Here is a 19,472-nt window from a genome sequence, read left to right as displayed (position 1 = left end):
CGCAGAGTTGCACGGCAGAGGACGGATGAGGAAATTTAGGCTCATAGAGGTGAGATGACGGTCACACGCAAGCCAGGCCCAGGATTCCCTGCGAGATGCTCCTGGTGTCCGGGGGCCAGGACGCCGGGGAGAGGCCGGAGAGCCGCAGGCTGGGTGTGCCGAGTCCCCGCCGAGCACGCGCCCCCACCCTCCCGGGGGACCCCGAGCGGCCGGCTGGGGAGACCGGGCCCAAGGAGCCGGTCCGTCTACCCCCGCACCAGCAGCCCGCCCCAGGGGTGTTTCCGGACCGTTACTCCCTGAGCTCGGACCCTACTGGATGCCGGAGGCAGACACAGGAGCTACGTCACTGTCAATCACCAGAAGGCAGGGGCGTGTCTCCCCGCCCCGCCCTCTTTTCCTTTCAAAAAAGGCCAACAGCTGCGGGAACCGGGCTCCAGCCGGCCAGGCTCTCCAGACCGGAAGGGGGAAGCGGGGAGGGATACAATGTATCGTGCTGGAGCCTCCAGCCTTCTGTGACGTCAGGCGTGCCGGCGTTCCGAAGGAGATCGGCGTTCTTCCTCGAGGCTCTCGGGGACCAATCGGGCGCGGCAGGCAGGGGGGCGGTCCAAGGAAAGGGGCGTGCCTAGAGATGGGGGGAGGGGCGCACCTGGGCGGGGCCGCCTGAGCCTCCTGGGCCTTGTAGTTCCCGAGGCCGGCTGGGGACGGGAGGGGACCGGAGGCGAGCCGAGCTCAGCCGAGCTCAGCGCTTCGCACTGCCTCGCCTCGCTGCGCTTGGGGCGGGACCGGCGGCCCGACGCTCCCTCGGGGCAAACGCGGCAGCGGGGGCGGTGGTGGCGGCGGTCCCGGTGAAGGAGGTCCCAGAGGAGCGGCGCTCGGAGCCGGAGCGGAGCCAGGGCAGGGCCGGGGCCCGAGGAGGCCGGCGACAGCATGGTGTGAGAGCTCCTCCAGTCCCCACCCGAGGTGAGGCCAGCTGGGAGCCCCGTCTGCCGTGAGCCGCGGGAAGCCAGCATGGGCGGCCGCCGCCGCTGCTGCCGCTGAGGGCCGCCCGGCGGGCAGGCAGCCCCTCGCTCTCCCCCGGCGCCGCCAGGCGCAACACAGCCAGCCCCCCTCCCCCCCCGTCCGCCCCCGGCGCCCCCTCCCCGCCCCCGCAGCCCCCAACACTCAACCGCCGCGGCCCGGGACCATGGCGGGGACCATGGAGGAGGAGGAGTACACCAAGCTGGTGATGGAGTCGCAGCCCGAGTGGCTGCGGGCCGAGGTCAAGCGGCTCTTCCACGAGCTGGGCGAGACCACCCGCGAGAAGATCCAGGCGGCCGAGTACGGGCTCGTGGTGCTGGAGGAGAAGCAGCAGCTGAAGCTGCAGTACGAGGAGCTGGAGCTGGAGTATGAGACCATCCGCAGCGAGATGGAGCAGCTCAAGGAGGTAAGTGAGCCCTCCCGGCCTGTCAGGCTGCGCGCCGGGGGGTCGGCAGAATGCGGCGCCGCCCGCCCCTCCCCCGAGGGAGCCTGGGGATGGGGGGGTGCTGCGAAGGGTCGCCGGCTATCCCCTCCCCACCCTCCAGCCGCCACTTGCCGGCTGCTCCTTGGCCAGTGGGGATCCTGGGAGATCATTGCTGGGGTCCGTGGCACACTCCGTGCCAACCTGGCTCGTCTGGGCCCTTAACGGGAAGGCTCAGCAAGCTTTTGGGGGGAGAGATTAATGAGCAGCAGGAAAAGAGAAGGGCCTTCAGCTGGCACGGGGGAAGGGGCAGACTCTGTTTGGCAGGACCCTTCCGGGGCTTTCCCCAGCAGCTCTTATGGCCTTTGTGTGTGCCCTGCATGCTGATGGTCCCCCGGAGCTGGTTGGCTTCATTCAGTGCCCCTGCCTGCAAGGGGTATCTGACAGGCATAGATCTGCCACTGGACGGCTTTCTTGGCTCCCAGGAGGGCAGTGGCTGAATCGCCTCCTGGGACATCAGCAGTTTGCTTGGGAGGGTGTGTGTGTGTGTGTGTGTGTGTGTGTGTGTGTGTGTGTGTGTGTTCGTTAAGAAATGGGTCCTGGCTGGCATCGTTGCCCATAGATGCCCTGGCCCAGGTGTCTAGGGAAGTAGCCAAAGGATGGTCTTGAGGAGCATTCCTGTGTGGGAATGATGGCTTGTCATCACTGGAGTATCCTGCAATCTCTCTAGAGCCAGGCATGGTCAGGCACTTGGTTCATTATGTAATGATGTCTCCATTTCTTTGCCTGGGTTGGCCCAACAGCTTTAAGCCCTCTGGAGGAACCTGGGAGAGTGAAGCTGTGTGTGACTAGGAGATCTGGTGCCAAGAGCAGATTCATTTGGGGAGAGAAGGGGAGGGGAGAGGCAGGAAACCCCCCCCCCCAATTGTCCGTCTTCCTGGGAAGCCTCTCCCTGTCGTTTCAAGCAGGAGTCTCTGGTTGGGTGACATTCCCCTATTCAACATGCTAGTGAGGGAAAAATCAGAGGAACCTGACAGCAAAGGGACCCTGGGAGGGGGAATCCATGCCCAGAGCAGATGGCCCTTGGGAAACCCTCCTAGAGGACTGGTGCAGTGGAAGCCCAGAGAGGGCATTAGGATCCCATTGAGAGAGTTAACTTTATGGGATTGAGAAGCCTCCTGGAGACCCGGGTTCCCATACGGTGTTTTACTCTATCAGTGTTCTACTATGTCTGAGTCTGTCTTTTAGCCTGCCTGAGCCTCAGTTTCTTCTATAAAATGGGAATGATAGCACTCAATTCACTTGAAGATCAAAGGGCTATTGAAGCAATCATATGTCCTGTATAATAAATCAGTTTGGCAGCAAGACCTGGATTGAAATCCCACCTCTTGCTATCTTAAGGCTAGGGCAGAGTGGACACTGACCCCCTTCCTTGGTTGGAAGGGGTCCTCCTCTCTAGGAGCTCCCCATACCAAGGAAATGACAGGTCAGATAAGAAGTATTGGTAAGGAATTCCCAGATGGAAAAATCCTCTCTTTATTAATGCAGGTCATCACCATCTGTGTAGCCTTTAGGCTACATCAGAGATGGGCCTAGGTCTTCCTGTCTATCTGCAACTTATACTTAGTGCCCTTATCCTGTAAATATACTTGTGGGGAGAATCTGGTGACCCACAACTATAAACCTCTTGGCCTGGTTTTTTTTTAACTTGTAAACATTAACTTTATTTTAACACTTTCCTTTTTTTTTTTTTTGGCATGGAGTAATGAGGGTTAAGTGACTTTCCCAAGGTCACAGCTAGTAAGTTGTCAAGCGTCTGAGGCTGGATTTGAACTCAGGTCCTCCTGAATCCGGGGTCAGTGCTTTATTCACTGCGTCACCTAGATGCCCCCAACACTTTGCTTTTTAAAAATAGTTTTCAGTTAATGAGCATTTATTTCCTTTCCTTCCCACCTCTTCCCCCCTCAGAATATTTTTCAATTATACAGCATTTATTAAATCCTTACTGCCAAGCCCGGTGCTAAGCTCTGAGGATACAAAGAAAGAAAAAAACCTGGTCTCTGTTCTCAAAGCGTTTTCACTGTGATAGAAGAAGAAATTGCAAGACAATTACTCACAATTACTTTCTATTGTCTGGTTCAGCCTCCCATCTCTCTCTCCTTTTTGTAGCTGATCCAGAAGGTCTCTTTGGGAGGGCAGAGTTTGAGCCCTAATTTAGGCTGGGTTTCTCAGTCCCTCTAAAAGCATTCGTTAAGGAATTTTGATTCTCTGGAATGCCTGGTAGTTCACTCACTGCCACTGAATCCATCCCACCTGGATTTCCAAGATAAGGAGAAGGGGGTGTTCATGAGATAAATACAACTCTTGGAGCCTTTCTGGAATCCGGCTCCAGCATTCTACTGATAATTCTGGGCTTGATTTGGAATGAAAGATACTTGTAGTTAGGTGACAGTGGTCGGAGTTCTGGTTTTTGAGTCACAAAGCTCTGAGTCCAAACCTGGCCCTGGAGGCTTACTAGCTCCGTGAACCCAGGCAGACACAGCCTCTGCCTTAGTTTCTTCATATGTAAATTGGAGATAATGGCACCTCCCTCCCAAGGTTGTTGTGAAGCTAAAAAGAGATTTTTTTTTTGCAGGGCTATGGGGGGTTAAGTGACTTGCCCAGGGTCACACAGCTAGTAAGAGTCAATTGTCTGAGACTGGATTTGAACTCAGGTCCTCCTGAATCCAGGGCCAGTGCTTTATCCACTGCGCCACCTAGCTGCCCCCAAAAGGGATATTTATAAAGTGTTTTCCAAACTTTAACACAGACACATGCTTATCATTAGTATTATTAGGCATTATTTTATTGCTCAAAAACCCTGCCCAGGCTTGTCCCTGTGACAGTCTAAGACCCTGTTTGGCCTCAAGGGATTTCTGCTCTTTAGTTCTCCTGTGCCTCTGGGTGTTGTTGGTCATCCCTTGGCTGATTCCCCAAGTTAGACAGACACTTGCTCTCTCTCATGCCTTTCCTTATCCTACTCTTCAGGGCCCAGATGGGGCCACTCAGCCTTCACCTCCATTTCCAAACTCTCCCAGAATTTATGACCTGGGCTGCCCAACTTAGCCCTTGCTTTTGCAGTGCCTCAGCTTTGCTGTGGCTTGGGTGTGCACTCCTGCCATCCTAGACATGGGAGGAACTCCCTGAGTATAACAGCCACGTCTTTCTTAGACTTCTCCTTTGCCCTCTTATTTCCTCACCTCCCAATGCCTAGATAGTGCTAAGCCCTTGGCAAGCCCCCAGCACAGGAGCTGGCTGCTTCCTGGCTGCAGGTTCTGCCCGGGGTGTTTATAGCCTCGCTATCTTTAGTCTTTGTATACTAGAGTGAATGACAGTACGAGGGGGTCTTTCAGGGCATCTCTTAACCCCGGCAGAGGAGCCTCCATCAGGTGCCATGGCATGGGAAAGATCATGAGCTGGCTGTAGAGGTTAAGGACAAGGGTTTACCCCCACACACCTGGGTCACTCCCTATGGGAACTGGAGCCAACCCGCTGACTCTCCCTGGTCTCCAGCTTCTTCTGGAAAGTGAGGGCCTTGGACCTAGAGGCCTCTTCTGAATCTCAATTTATGACCCTTCCACCCTCTAGCCTCTGCTTGAATACCACCAGTGACAGGGAACTCACTGCCTTGCAAAGGCATGCCAATATAATTTAGAGTCTGTTCTGATTATTTGTGTGCTTCCTCATATTAAGGAGAGGCTCCCTGAGCCTCAGGTTACCCATCTGTAAAATGGGACTAATAGTACCCTCCCTCACTTAGTCTGTGAGGATCATTCCCTTCCCCCCCCCCCATTGGAATGTCAGCTCCTTGAAGGCAGAGACTGGCTCCTTTAAGACTCTGTAGTCAATAGGCCTGGCATACAGCTGACACTTAATAAATGCTTGTCCATTTAATTGCATTGGCCTGAAATCTGCCCTCCTTCCACCTTTTGCTCCAGAGGGAGATCACCCTCTCCAGCCACTTGGGGGCAGCTTGCCTTGTTGATACTCTTTAAAAAGAAAATGACACTGTTTCCTATTGTATTTCCTTCCATCTCTCCCAATAAAAACTTGTTACACTAGGTAACAAGTTTGATCAAACAAAACAAGTCAACACAAGCTCATGTCTGAACATGTTTGCTACGTTCTGCCCCTCTCGCCCATCACCTGGCCGTAGAGATGTAGGTGTGTTCCACCAGCACTCTTCTGAAGTCAGAATTGGTCACTAACCAAGGATTTCTGAAGCCTGCGTTGGTCATAGTTGGGAAATCTCTCCAGTGTTTTCCTTTCTGGCATTGCAGTCACTGTTATGTGTTGCTCCATATCTGCCTATTTCACCCGGCATCAGTTCTTATACGTCTTCCCAGCTTTTTATAATTCTTCATATCCATTTCTTACCACCCAAGAATATTCCTATTACATTCATATGCCCTCATTTCTTCAGTCATTCCCCCAATTCCTGAGGACCCACTTTATCTCCAGTTTTTGCTACTATAAAAAGGGGTGGCTACTATTAACATTTTGGTATTAAGAGACTTTTGTCTCTAGCCTACATGTGTGTGGCCAGTGGGTCCCTGGGTCAGAGATCCAGTTGAGTCACTTTGGGGTTATGAGACCTAAATGTTTTCCAGACTGGGCCAGTTCATCCCTCAGCCAGCAGAGCATTGGCAGCGTAGGCCACTTCTTCCTCAGGTATTCTGTTTCGAGTCAGTGAAGACCTAAAATACCTTAACAGGCTTCACGTTATCCTCAATAATAATAATAATAATAATAATAACGATAGCAGCTTGTTTTTATAGGGTGCCTTAAAGTTTGCAAAGGGCTTTACAAATATCACCTCATTTGACCCCCACAACTCTGGGAGGAAAGTGCTGTTATATTCCCCATTTTACAGACAAAGAAACTGGGGTAGACAGGTTAAATGACTTGTGTAGGGTCATCCAGTTACTAAGTGTCCGGGGAAGGTGAGATTTGAACTCGGGTTTTGACTCTGGCTCAGCATTCTATCCTCTGCCCTCCATAGCTCTGCTAGATTGACTGTAGGAGAGAGATCTCAGCGAGAGCTGGAGCTCATGCTTGCAAAGCACTTTACAAGCCCCTGGTGATGTAGGCAGGGCATAGATCGGCCTCATTTCATGGATGAGAATTACCCAGGTGACCTTGTCCAGGGTCCTGGCAGCCACTGAGCTGCAGGTCTTGTCTCCAACTCCCTTCTCTTCCCAATTTACTACACTCCCTTTCATGCAGTCAAATGAAAACACCAAAAAATAAATAAAGGTGGGGAGAACGATGGAGTGAGGTTTTTTCCATTGTTTTTTACCTGTAATTGGGGGGAAAATAAAATATATATTTTTTAAAAGATGCTGCTCAGGCAGCACCCCTCCCCCCATAGGTGAGCCACTTCCCTTTTAGAGAGACATTTTATTTTTGCAGCTAAAAGGTATGTCTTCACTGAATAGTGGCCAGAAAGGTTTTGCCTCTCCGTCTGCATGATTAGTTTGGCCTCAAGACATCTTGTTGCTGGGGGAAGAGTGAAGGCAGCATTACTGGGGGGGGGTGGGGGGGTTGTGCTGCCTTTGGGGTCTGTATGCAGCCTTCTGTTCAGGCTGTAACAGAGTCATGATGGGGCCATGTTGGTAACAAGGGGTCTGAGGTTGGTCTCATGATCTTGACCAAGTCACAATATCTTTGCCCCTTTTATTCCCTCATCTGTAAAATGAGCATATCGATGCTTGTGCTCTATACCTTTCTGCACTTGTGAAGAAAGCGCCAATGGCAAGAGGAGAGGGTGGTGTTGGAGGTGGTGGGGATGTTATCAGAGCCCAGATCTTCTTTTCATTGTGATTTATTTCTTTATCACATGATCCATTTGCTCCTGACAACAGAGGGAGAGAATCCTGCCCCCCTCTCTGCCCCCAACTCCCTCCATGGTGCCCTGTCTAAAAAGTGAGAGCCAGCTCCTTAATAACTGGGGGTGCTCCGTTGTCAAACCTGGAGGTGGTGCTCCCCCAACCCGTGTCTCTGTGTCCCCTAACACTCATGGTGCGGCTAGGGTGCCCGACTTGGGGTCAAGCACTACCCCACTTCTGAAGCTTATGGCTGTGTCCCTGACTTCTCTGCGCATCAGTTTATCAGTTTCCTAATCTGTAAAATGGGTTTACAGATAGTGGTGGTCCCTCCTCTTTCCCCTTCCCTCCTCAGTTATCAGGTCGGATCTAGGGCTCCCCATGCACACCAGTCTGATTTGATTTGGCCATGGTGATTGCAGGATCTCTTTGTAGCTCTGGTCTGTCCCCTTTGTGCTCAGGGAATCGGTTTGTTGGCGTTGCTAAAGAGACTCTGCCTGGGAAAGATGTGCTCTGTGTGGCAAGCCTGGCCTGGGGTTCAGTGGAAACTTGGATAGGAAGCTGCCCTGTAGAGCTAGAGTGCAGGGGCCAGGAGCTTGGCATCAGCTTGGCCTCGCTCTCAGCCTGCCAGCCTCCTTCCCAGCTGTGATCACTCGGCTTCTAGAGCCTCAACTGACCAGCTTGGGGTGGAGTGGGGAGTGAGTCACAGGATGCGAAGGCTGGAGAGGAAGCAAGGAGGCCGAGCCAAGTCCAAGCTGACACATGCCTTTAATGAGGGCCATCCAGCCTCTGCTCAGACCTTCAGAAGCAGGGAGCCCACCCCAGCCCTGGCCGCCCAGCTTCCCCCGGAGTGGCCGGAATGCTGGGAGGGCATTCTTCCACAGCAGAACACATGGATGACCTTTAGTCATCTGAGGAACATCCCACTCTCAGTTCACACCAGAAGCTTAGTTGTTACCGGGAGGGGTGGGGGTTTTGTTTGGTTTTGTTGTTCAGCCGCAGGATCATAGATCTGGAGCTGGAAATGCCCCCCCCAAGCCAACTAATCTCTCCCTCCCACCCCACTGCCCCATTGTACAGATGAACAAAACTGAAGCCCAGAATGGGGAAATGACTACTAACCTACAGTCACATAGATAGTAAGTAGGTGAACTAGGATTTGAACTCGGGTCCCAAGTCAGTGCTGTTTCCATTATACCACAGTGCCTTGCCATAGAAGATGCCATGTGTGGTAAAAATTAATCCCTCATAGATTAAAGCTCTCTCTCTCTCTCTATATATATATATATATATCTATATATGGGAAAAGTTCAAAGGGGGAGTTTACTGCTCCCTATATCCAATTTTGAATCTCACACCTGGGCACAATCAGAACAGAAGAGGTGGCCTCTGGACTCAAGGGGGGCACTGGTCAACTTTCGAAGTCCTACAACTCAGCCGCCAGGCCACCCTCTCTTAGATGAGGGTGGGGTTAAAGGACCAGGAATTTGGACCCCAGCTAACTGTCTGTGGTAACCCGAGTTCTCAGTGCTGGGAATGACAGCCATCTCCTCCCAAGGCATGCCCAGCATGCCAGGCACGGCACCGAACCTGTCACTCGGTGCTCCCTCCTCACGCTGAGGAATGAGGGGAGCCTGCCAAGGCCCCTTGGAGAGCTGGGGTGGGCTTCAAACTTGGTTTGTTGTTCATGCGGCCTTGGAATTCTGGCCTCTAGTGACAGGTTTCCTGATTTAGACCTCCCCACTGGCCTTGGGAAAATCTGCTCAGCGGCACACATGCTCTTTGTCCCCCTGGTTGTGACAGCCCACTGAAGTGTGGTCTGAGAGAAGGAGGTCACCAATCCGCCCTGAGCCTCCCCCACCCCCAATTGTATAGACTGGGAAAACAAGGCCCCGAAAAGTGAAGTCGTTGGCCCAAGGATATGTAGTAGTGACAGTGAGGAGGGGCCAAATTTGGACTCCTGGCCTCTGACACCAAATGACTCCCAGCTTTCCAGGGCATCCCAGAGTAGTGAGGACAAAAAAATTCTCCCCAATGGAGGGGGAAATGGTTTTAAACTTTCACAATAAATGCTTTTAGTGTGGTCATTTTGTTTCATTTTCAATGGACACACACGTGTCTGTATTCTTTTCACTGATATGTCCTTGTTGGAGAGAGACAACATGGTTGGTGAATGGAGGGCTGGCCTGGGAGTCGCCTTCCCAGCGAGATTCCAAGAACAGCCCTTGTTACAGTGGTGTCAGACTCACTTATAAATGGGGGCCTCCAAACGGGAGCTGCAGATTGACTGAGAAAACCACATGTTAACATTATCTCTGTTCTATTGTAAGTTTATTTATGTTGTCAAATGTTTTCCCAGTGACACTGAATCTGGTTCAGGCTGCACTGGGTAGTTTGCAGCAGTTCCCCAGGCCAGGGGGTGGGCACCATGTAGCGAGAGCCAGCCAGGGGCATGGCCCATTGCCTCACTGGCATCCATGCAGTGTTTATGGATGTAAGGTTCCCCAACCCCTGGGTGACCTCCCTGTGGAAGACTCATGGGAAGAGATGGAGAGGAGGCACTTGGGAGCAGCCGGGGCTTTGGAATGTAGCTGTTTTCAGCTCTGGCAGCCACCCTCTAGGAATGCGGCACCTCAGGGCACCAGCCAACTACCCAATTCTGCCTCATCAAAGTGTCCTGACTGTGGGTAGTTAAATAACTTTTGTGTTAACCTGAGGAATGGGGTTGGAAAAGGCCTACCCCTTCACTTGGAGGAATGAGGTCAGGTGACTTGTCCAAGGTCACACAGCTTTCCAATCCAGACCCTTTGACTGCACCCCCTGTGTTCTTTGGATCACATCAAGGGGTAGGGAGAGGGAGGCAGTCTGGTACTATGGAAGGAACCTGGGGTCTGAAATTGGGGGACCTGGCTTTGAATCCCGGAGCTTCCCAGGATGGCCTCAGTATCCTCTTCTGTAAAATGAGACACTTGGACTTGGCGGCCTCTGGGTTCACTCATGGCTCTCCGGCTATGCCCCTATAGGGGCTGAAATCAGAGGGTGATCTCCTAAGCCCCCCGGCTCCCGGCTCCCGGCTCCCGGCTCCCGGCTCCCGGCTCCCGGCTCCCGGCCCCCGGCCCCCGGCCCCCGGCCCCCGGCCCCCGGCCCCCGGCCCCCGGCCCCCGGCTCCCGGCCCCCGGCCCCCGGCCCCCGGCCCCCGGCCCCCGGCCCCCGGCCCCCGGCCCCCGGCCCCCGGCCCCCGGCCCCCGGCTCCCGGCCCCCGGCCCCCGGCCCCCGGCCCCCGGCCCCCGGCCCCCGGCTCCCGGCCCCCGGCCCCCGGCCCCCGGCCCCCGGCTCCCGGCCCCCGGCTCCCGGCCCCCGGCTCCCGGCTCCCGGCTCCCGGCTCCCGGCTCCATCTCGTAGGAAAGAAGGCCCCGGCCAGAGGCTGTGTGTCCGACAGAAGCCCTGCCTCTTCCCGGCCTCAGTTTAAGTGAAGTTGGATGTGACCTTGGGAAAGCTGTGAGGAGATTGGAATAGGGCAGCAGGCTTCTTAAGCCTTTTCCACTCGCCACCCCTCTGCACCTGGGAAATTTTGACCCAACTGTGGGTATGTGTATCAGTACGTGAAATGAGTACAGAACTGTATACTGTTTCGTGGCCCCCACATTCAGTCCATGACCCCCTATGGGATCACAAGCCACAGTTTAAGAAGCTGGGCCCCAAGAACCTGAGTTCCCTTTGGGCTCAGAGATTCCCTGGTGGTCAGGGAAGCTGGGCAGGCCGGCTAGAGCCATGGCTGTTGTTCAGTTGCTGGGTCATGTCCGGCTCTTCGTGACCCCGTGAACCAACTGTCTGGGGTTTTCTTGGCAGACACTGCAGTGGTCTGCCATTTCCTTCATTCTCCACTTTTATGCAGGGGTTTTGGGCAAGGGTGAAATGACTTGCCCAGGGTCACACAAGTCTGAGATCAGATTTGAACTCTGGTCTTTCTGACTGTAGGTCCAGTGCTCTACCCACTGTACCACCCAGCTTCACTGGCAGCATTGTAGTGGAAATAAATGGCCCGGTGAACTCAGGCGATATGAGTGAGTCACAGCCCCTCTGGGCTGCCTGATGAAGGGGTTACATCCTTTCCAGCCCTAAAGTTCGGGCAGGCCCTTCTTCCTACCTGGTACAGGGTGATTGCAGGAAGCAGGCCTGGGATGGGAGCAGCCTTGGAGCCTGGAGCTTTGTAAGCCCAAAGCAGTGGAAGCACTTTTGCTACAGCTGGGTGTGACCCAGCCTGAAGGCAGGGATGGGTCTGGAGGGTATGCTGTTCTGGAGGGCACACTGGCATAGATTGGGAGCTGAAGCCAAGTCAAGTCTCTTTGAGGAGCAGGGCCTTTGTAAGCAGAGCCCTCTGCCAGGCCAGTGCCAAGATGCAGCTTCCCCTGTCTACACTTCCTGAAGAAGATTGGCATCAGGAGCCCTTGTTGTCTTTGAAACTCAACCCTCCCCTTCTTAGCCCTCCCATAGGCTCCTCTCTGTCATTAGTGGTTGTGTTGATGTAGCAAAAACTTCTGCCAAAAAAAGCAGCCGCCGCCTCCCCTCCCCGACCTTGGGCTCATGCCCTGCTACTTACTGCCACCCAAAAGGAGGGTTTACGTGGAGGGCAGGGCAGATTCCTCCTCCAGAGACATTTTCTCCCACAAAGCCCTTCCTTCCCTACTCTTCCTTGTATCATGAGACACATGCGACCTTCCTGAAGAATTGGGGGGGTGGGGCTAGCAGAATGCCTTTAGGGAAAAGCACTTAGGGACTGGAGGTGATGGGGAGGGGGCAGAGGGAGGAAGAGCCGGAAGGCCGGGAGGAGGGGGCCCGTCTGTCCTCGCCAGGGATCAAGACTGTGGGCACATGGATGAAGTTGCCGAGGGAATGAGAAGGGCATGGGATTGGGCAGAGCCTTCCTTGGAAGCTGGATGGGGAGACCAGGGCTGTAGAGAAGCCCTGACTGCCAGGCAGGGGGCTGTTGGTCTGGAGTGGTAGGCAGCCGCTCCATTTGTGAGCAGCAGAAACCTGATCTGCCCTGTGTTTTCGGGTTGTTCTGGCAGATCGGGGAGGTTGGGAGCTGGATGGGCACAGGGAGGCCTGTGCTAGCAGACTATTCCAGGAGCCCAGGCAGGCTGGGTAATGAGTGGAGAGAAGAGGGCCCTCTGACTCTACCGTGTCCTGCCCAAACCCCCAGAATTGAGCAGGCTGCTCTAGACATGACCTCCCCGGTCTGTGTCCCGAAGCCCCGCCTGCCTCTGCCACATTCCTGGCACCGCTGGCTCAGCCCCGGTCCAGGGCCACCCTCACTTTCTTATCTTGTTACTGCCCCTAAAGGTCTGGTGAATTCTGTGATCGGAGCCATTCGCTTCTTCTGCACACACAAGCCCGTCTTTCTCTAAACCTCTGTCTCCTCCTGGAAATGCTCTCTCCGCGCCCCCAGATTGCGGCCCTCAACAGGAGGCTGCCCAGCTTGGTAGCAAGAGCCCTTCTTGAACCTCCCAGAGCAAGGGCACTGTGCCTGGCTCTTCCTCCAGACTCCTTGGGCCCCCTTCACTCAGCCTTGGGGCTGCTGGCTTGGGAGTAATTGCCCTAAAACTCGGACTGAGTTCATTTCCTTTCCACCTTGAATATGCTGACTTGGGCCTGGGTAAGCCCTTGCTTTATAGGTGAGGTAACCATTAGCGAAGGATGGAGGCAAATGGGTGGGGCTCTGGGGAGAGTGTGGGAGATGGAGTCAGGAAGACCTGAGTTCAAACCCTTCCTCACACACCTGCCATGTAACTGGGCCTCAGCCTCAGTTTCCTCCTTTGCAAAGTGGGCGGAGTAACAGCAGGTACCTCATGGGATTGTTGTGAGGAGCAAATAAGAGAACAGATGTAGGGTGTTTTGAGATGTTAAATGCCCTGGGAATGTGTTTTCAGTCTCCTGGCCTTGGCGAGGCTCCTTGCCCTCGTGCAGCTGTGGGAATGACCTGGGCAGCCTCTCTTCACCCCCTAGCCTCCCAGCCTCCACCTGTGGGGAAGTCAGTGGGCTGGGCCAGGCCTCTAGGGGCCCGGCTGGGGGTCCAAGTAAGAAGGCCCCTCCTCAGGGATTGGTCTGGAGATGGGCTGCAGGCCAGGCGGGTGCTGAGCAAGCCCAGGTGGCCCTCCCACAGCTAATTATGGAGATGACAGAGCAGGCATGTGGCGGGCCTCTGGATGTGCTAGGGCATGCATGTTGGTGTATCTGGGAGCTCTGGGCCCCGCCCTGTGCACCGGAAGTATTAGCCCCATTTTACAGATGAGCACCTGCTCTGGGTCACAGAGCTGGTGACTCTTGGGAAGCTGGCAGATCTGGATTCTGAATCCCGAGTTCTCTTTTAAAGTGACAAGCCCTGGCCCTGCAGGAGCTTTCCCTTTGGGGAGCCTGAGGCAGAATTCCAGGGGCCCATGGGAGGCAGCTCTCATTCTCTGCATGGTTGAGTGCTGGGAAGGGCTTGCCCTCCCTAGCCCATGGCTCACTGAAGTGGACTCTTCCTTCCCACCCCCATCTGTTCCCTTTCATTTTCCCAGGGATCCCTGGGGACAGGCAGGGGCTCCAGGGAGAGGGAAGGCCAGGGCTGGCTGGGTATAGGCACAGGGAGCTGCACTGGCTCTTTGGCATTGCCCCTGGCCTTTACCCCTCCTTCCTGGGCTCCTGCCTCTTCTTTCTTGTCCCCTTCCCTTGATCAGCACCCCTCTGGAGGAAAGCAGCCACCAGATCACAGATTTAGTCCAACCCTCTCCTTTTACACATGAGCAAACTGAGGCCCAAAGAGGAATGACTTGTTCAGGTCAGCCGGTTAGTAAGTGACAGGGCTGAAATTCCATCTTGTGACCTCACATGCACAGGACCATGCCATATAGGACTTCTTTTTGCACCCAAGTCCCCAGGATGCCTTGTTGTTTTCCTTTTTTTTCCAGTCATGTCTGACCTTTTGGATTTTCTTGGCAAAGGTCCTGGAGTGGTTTGTCATTCATTTCCTTCTCCAGTTCATTTTACAGATAAGGAAACTGAGTCAAACAGTTAAGTGATTTGTCCAGGGTCATACAGCTAGGACATGTCTGAGGCTGGATTTGAACTCAGGAAGAGGAATCTCTCTGACTCTAGGCCCAGAACCGTATCCACTGCGGCAACTAACTGCCCAGGATGCCTAGCACCCCTTGTAATGGGGCCTGGATGAAAATGTAGACTGTTCAGGGAAGCCCTTGAAACCGAATAGATACCAGCCATGAGGATTCTGGAATAGATCTCGTTAGCGACCTACACCTTGGCTCCCCCACCTCAGCTTCCCTTCTCAGCACCCCCCACCCCACCCCACCCTGGCCCCGGCTTTGCGTGGGGCCACCTTCCTTCTCCATCCAATCTTTTGCCAGTCATGAAACTATGAGCTCCGCGAGTGAGGGGCTGTTTTTGCCTTTCTTTGTATCCCCAGCAATGGTCGGCATACAGTAGGAGTTTAATGCTTGCTGAAGGCTTGGTCGAAAGGCTCCTTCAAGTCTGTCTGGACCCGGCCTGTCATTTTCATCACAATGGTTGGTGTTTTTGGTGGCCTTGGAGACCTGCCGTTACCTCTGACTGAGGTGACACAGGAGCTGGCCCGGTGACCCACAGCTGGCAGAGTCAGGGCTCCTGATGGCTGCCCAGTGCCCTCTCCCACGGGCAGGGGAGGATGCTGGCTTGGACCCTAGTGCACTTTCCCAGCAGAGTTTATTTTTCAGAGCTTTTCCCAATGTGCTCTGAAGCTCTGCAGAAAAACGTGCGAACAAAGATTTGGGTCTGTCTATGCGGGCGACTCCAGCATTGAAGCAAAGGAGGACATTCCTTGGCTGTCACTAGGAAGAGCAGACCCCAGCGCCATGGCCCTTCCATTGGTCAGAAGCAGCACCTTTGGGCTGCCCCAGGCTCAGGCCGTCGTGCTGGTGCCCATTCCCTTAGCTCTGCTCCTCCTGTGAACCCCCTGCCTTTGCTCCTGCCCCGATTCTGCCCACAGTCCCTGGGCCTCTGACCTTTTGGCCACCTATGCAGAAGCTCCCTCTTCTTCTGCCCTCCTCCTCCCTAGCCATGGCCACTCTGTCCCTCTCTTCCCTACCCTTCTGTGGTGCCCTCTTGTTTGCTTCTCCTGTTATTTAGAAAGGACACCTCGCCATTCTTTCCTGTCTGCTCCCCCCAGTGGACCCTAAGCTTCCTGAGGGTAGGAGCTGGCTCATTCTGTCTTACATGCCCAGGGCCTGGCACATAGAGCAGGCGCACAACAATGCTTTTGAATTGGATTGGCTTAAGGATAAAGGACAGATCCTTGAGGTTGGGCCCATGGTGGAGCGGTCCTTATGCCCCCCCCACCACCCCGGGGCAGCTGCCGTCTAGCCCAGCCTGGTAATGGGGGCGGCCCTATGGGTAAAACTCACTGGAGGTGGTTGAGAACGTGTTGTTACAAGTTAATATTTCAGGGTTCCAGGTTTCATTGGTATGGGTGGCATTTTGCCCATGGGAATTGCAATCCCTCAAAATCGTTGTAAGCAAAAGATCCATTGCTTTCTGCCATCCTGGTGATGAGGCTGTCTTATCTTTTTTTTTTTTTAATTTTTAAAATTATTTTTCTTGGAGGCTGTTTTATCTTAAGTACCCTGGTCCTTAGGTGACCAACAGATGTTCATCCAGGCCAATCCACACTGGAACTTAGCCTGCCCTGAGTTAGATCCCTTCCAAATCAGGATGCAGTGCTGCATGGGGCTCGGGACCTCCAGTGACCCCAAGATGGAGAGCTGCTGAGTGTTTGGGAGATGAGGAATGAATGGCTGGGGGAGCAGCCGAGGCCTGGCCGTGGCCCTCGCCAAGGGCCAGATGCTTTCTGGGTCGCTGCTTCATTCGGCTGTTGCCTCTTTCTTTTTTAGCAAAAACAATCGTAGCCAATCCCCCACAGGCCAGCTCATGGGACTGCATCCCCTGTGGGGACGGCCAAGCTGAAGCACATCCCCCCCAGACCCCCCTGCCTGGCTGAGAGCTGTCAGGGCTGGTTTTTACTGGTTTGACCCTGGCGAATTCTTGGCCTGAGGGAGCAAGTCTAAGAGGGTTCTTGTTCCCTCTTCCCTTTTCTTCTGCTTTGGCCCCTTAGCACAGTCAAAGAGACTTTAGAGCCACCTAATCCAGCCCTCCTAGCTTCTCTCTTCTCGCCCTGTAGAGCCGTGCATTATTAGGTGCCTACTGTGTGCTGGGCACTAGAGGTAATAAGGACATGTTCCAGGGCGGGGGTGAGGGGCTTGCAGTAATTCGGCTTCCTTTTGTATTTGCTTATTTCAAGAGAGGATAAATGACAGGGTGGGGGCAGGGGGAGATTATGAGCTGCTGCTCCGAGGGGGGCCCCCTCCCCCAATCTGGGCTTGGAAGGAAGCTGGACATTCTGTGAGGAGGAAAGAATGCATTTATTTACCTGTGTGGGTGTGGGAGATGGAATGTTTGGGGAGAGCTCTCTGGCCTCTTGGCCTGGAAGAGAGGATGCAGGGAAGGGAGGAATAAAGAACAGGAGGAAAGGTTGGTTCGTTGGTGCAAGGCAGACTGGAGAGCTCCGTGAAGAAGACAGACCTGGCCCTACCCTGTCTGGGTCAGTGTGAGAAACAAGACACTCTGATCCCCCCCCCCCCCAACCCCATGCTCTTCTCTTCACCTTCTCCTCCCCTTGGGGTCCCTGGACATTCCACACTGCCTTTTCTGGGATGGCCTTGCCTCGGAGGTCGCCTTGTATGAACTCTGCCCCTGCCTGTCTGTGCACCTCCCTATTTCTGTGCATGCTCAGCCTCCGTTAGACCGCAAGCTCCTGGGATGGGTAGGGAGCATCTGCATTTTCTCCACCTTCCCAGAGCATAGCACAGCACGGTCCCTGGCATCTAGAAAGTGCTGGGTGCCGATCAGATTTGTCCGAGCGAATATGGAGGCATGAGGAGAGGCTCTTGGGAGAAGTCTGCCATGAGTGTGGTGGCCTGTTGGGCGTAGCATCATGACCTGCCTGCACCATTCTTTGCTGCCAATGGCTCCCATGCATATGTGTGTGGGTTTATACCCAAAGAGTTATTGTGTCTGCCTTCTGGCCCCCAACGCCTTAGCAACCAACCAGTAGTTACAACTTTGCTCCTAACCTCAATCTCCAGCCCAGCTCCATTCATTTCCATTGGCTGGGCGGGCACTGTGGGCGTGAGAGGACAAAGAGCTTCACTCACTGCCCGCAGGAAGCTGACCATTTAACAAATATGAATGTGATTATTGGTTTTCTGTGCCTTCATTTCCCCCTGTATCCCTCCCTTTCCTAGACATCCTTCCCCTAATACATTAAAAAAACAGGCAATACATACCCCCAATATGCATGTCCATGGGGCCCACCGCCTCTGCCAAGGATTGGGATGGGAGCCTGCTGACATTCTGCCGGCATTCCCTCTGTGAATGGCTCCCCAGATTGACTGCCCAGCCCCACCTCAGCCAGATTCGAGGCCAGTCCTGTATATTCAGTTGTCCACAGGACCAAAGTGCCTTTGATTTCTCTACTGGCTCTGTCTAAACTGGTCTTTCCCATGTAAAGTGCTCCCCTTCCCACCCTGAGCATCCCAGCCATTCTCCCAGCACTTTAGAGTGGCCTTGGACTCCTCTCCCCTTCGTTCCCCACAGTCTTTTGGTCACTGATTCTTTTTTTTTTTCAAATCATAAAAGTATTTTATTATTTTCCAGTTACATGTAAAGATAGCTTATAAGATTTTGAGTTCCATATTTTTTTCCTTCCCTCCTCCCTCCCTTGGTCACCGATGCTTATTGATGCTCCTTGGGAACTCTGATTCATCTCTTTAGCTTGTTCTCATTGTTCCCGGCCTCCTCAGCCTGGGCCCTGAATTCAGAGTTACCTTCTTTTTTTTTTTTTTTTCAGAGTTATCTTCTTAAACACAGCTTTCATTCATAGCTCTTCCCTGCTTTTGAATTCATAATGGTGCCCTCTCTTGCTTATCAGATCAAATCTGAATGTCTTAGCCTTATGTTCTGGGTCCTCCCCCTCATCCCATCCCAATTAACCAGCTCCACCTTGTTGTCCTACTTGGTTTCCCACTATTCTCCATCTGCTCTAGTCAGTTTAGCCTGTACTTTCAGACACCCCATTTTCATTCCTGCCTTAGAGATCTGGGGATTCATTAAATGAGCTGGAGCGATCAGAGTTTTTTGGCAGAAAAAGCACTGGACTTTCTGTCAGATGACCTGGGTTTGGTTCCCCCAGTCCCCTGCTTAGAGCCGTGACTCGGAGCAAGGCTCTTCCCCCCTCTGGAGGGTTTTCTCATCTGTAACATGAAGAGGTTAGACAAGATGGATCTCAGAGTTTCTTATTATTCTGTTAGTCAACTAGTATTTATTAAGGACTGCCAAGCACTGAGGATACAAAGAAAAACCAAAAATGAGTCCCTGCCCTCCAGGAGCTTACAATCTGAGAGGGGAGATGACATGCAAAGGTTGTCTTACCTCTGCTTGTGTTGCTCCCTATTTGGAACATTCTCTTCTCTTCTAACTGGTTTTCTCTGAGGGCCCATAACTTCCATCATGTAACCTACTGTGGCTGTCCGGGTCTCCAGTGATCTGGCCCTTCTCAAAGATTTCTTCTATATATGTCTTCTGTGCTAGGGATACAAAAAGGGATAAGGAGGGTCCCTGTCCTTGACACTGACAGTCTGTCTAATGTGGAGAGGTAAGAGAGTTGATTTCTGGGGAGGAAGCTCCCTTTTTTGCTGGCTGCAGATCTGCATCCAGCTCCACTTTGCAGAGTGGCCAGGCAAGCCAGAGAGTGCAGGTTTACTTACCTGGGGTCACAGAACCATTCTGTGTCCAAGGCAGAACTTGAGGCCAGCTCTCTGTGCACTGTCCCTCATGTGGACATACACATTTACACATATGGTAAAATTTTAAAAACTAACAATGTCAAGTAGCATTTCCAGATCAGGGTCTTAGGTCTGCCAAAGGCCTTAGAGGCCACTTAGGCCAGTGGTTCCCAGTGGTTTTTGTTCCTCAAACTCCTTTCTGAAAAAAAAGCATTGTGAACCCTGATTGTAACTCACAGTATTGTTTTAGATTTATTCATTAAGTTTATATTATAATAGCTATAGTGATAACTTTTGCCC

The 19,472-nt window shown here is 53.5% G+C and overlaps 1 protein-coding gene across 2 annotated transcripts in view; it reads left to right on the top strand.

Moving 5' to 3' along the window:
• Positions 1–746: 746 nt before the first annotated feature.
• Positions 747–19,472, top strand: part of BICD2 (BICD cargo adaptor 2) — a 79,666-nt gene continuing 60,940 nt past the window's right edge. For both annotated transcript variants that reach the window (XM_044002430.1, XM_044002422.1), the window contains exon 1: positions 747–1,423. In XM_044002430.1, coding sequence (XP_043858365.1) covers positions 1,184–1,423 — 240 coding nt within the window. In that variant the 5' untranslated portion in view covers positions 747–1,183. The remainder of the gene's footprint in view (positions 1,424–19,472) is intronic.

Source organism: Dromiciops gliroides, chromosome 1 (assembly GCF_019393635.1).
Source record: "Dromiciops gliroides isolate mDroGli1 chromosome 1, mDroGli1.pri, whole genome shotgun sequence".
NCBI lineage: Eukaryota > Metazoa > Chordata > Mammalia > Microbiotheria > Microbiotheriidae > Dromiciops > Dromiciops gliroides.
Note: the sequence above shows the minus strand (reverse complement) of the source record. Positions and strands in the feature narration are given on the sequence as shown.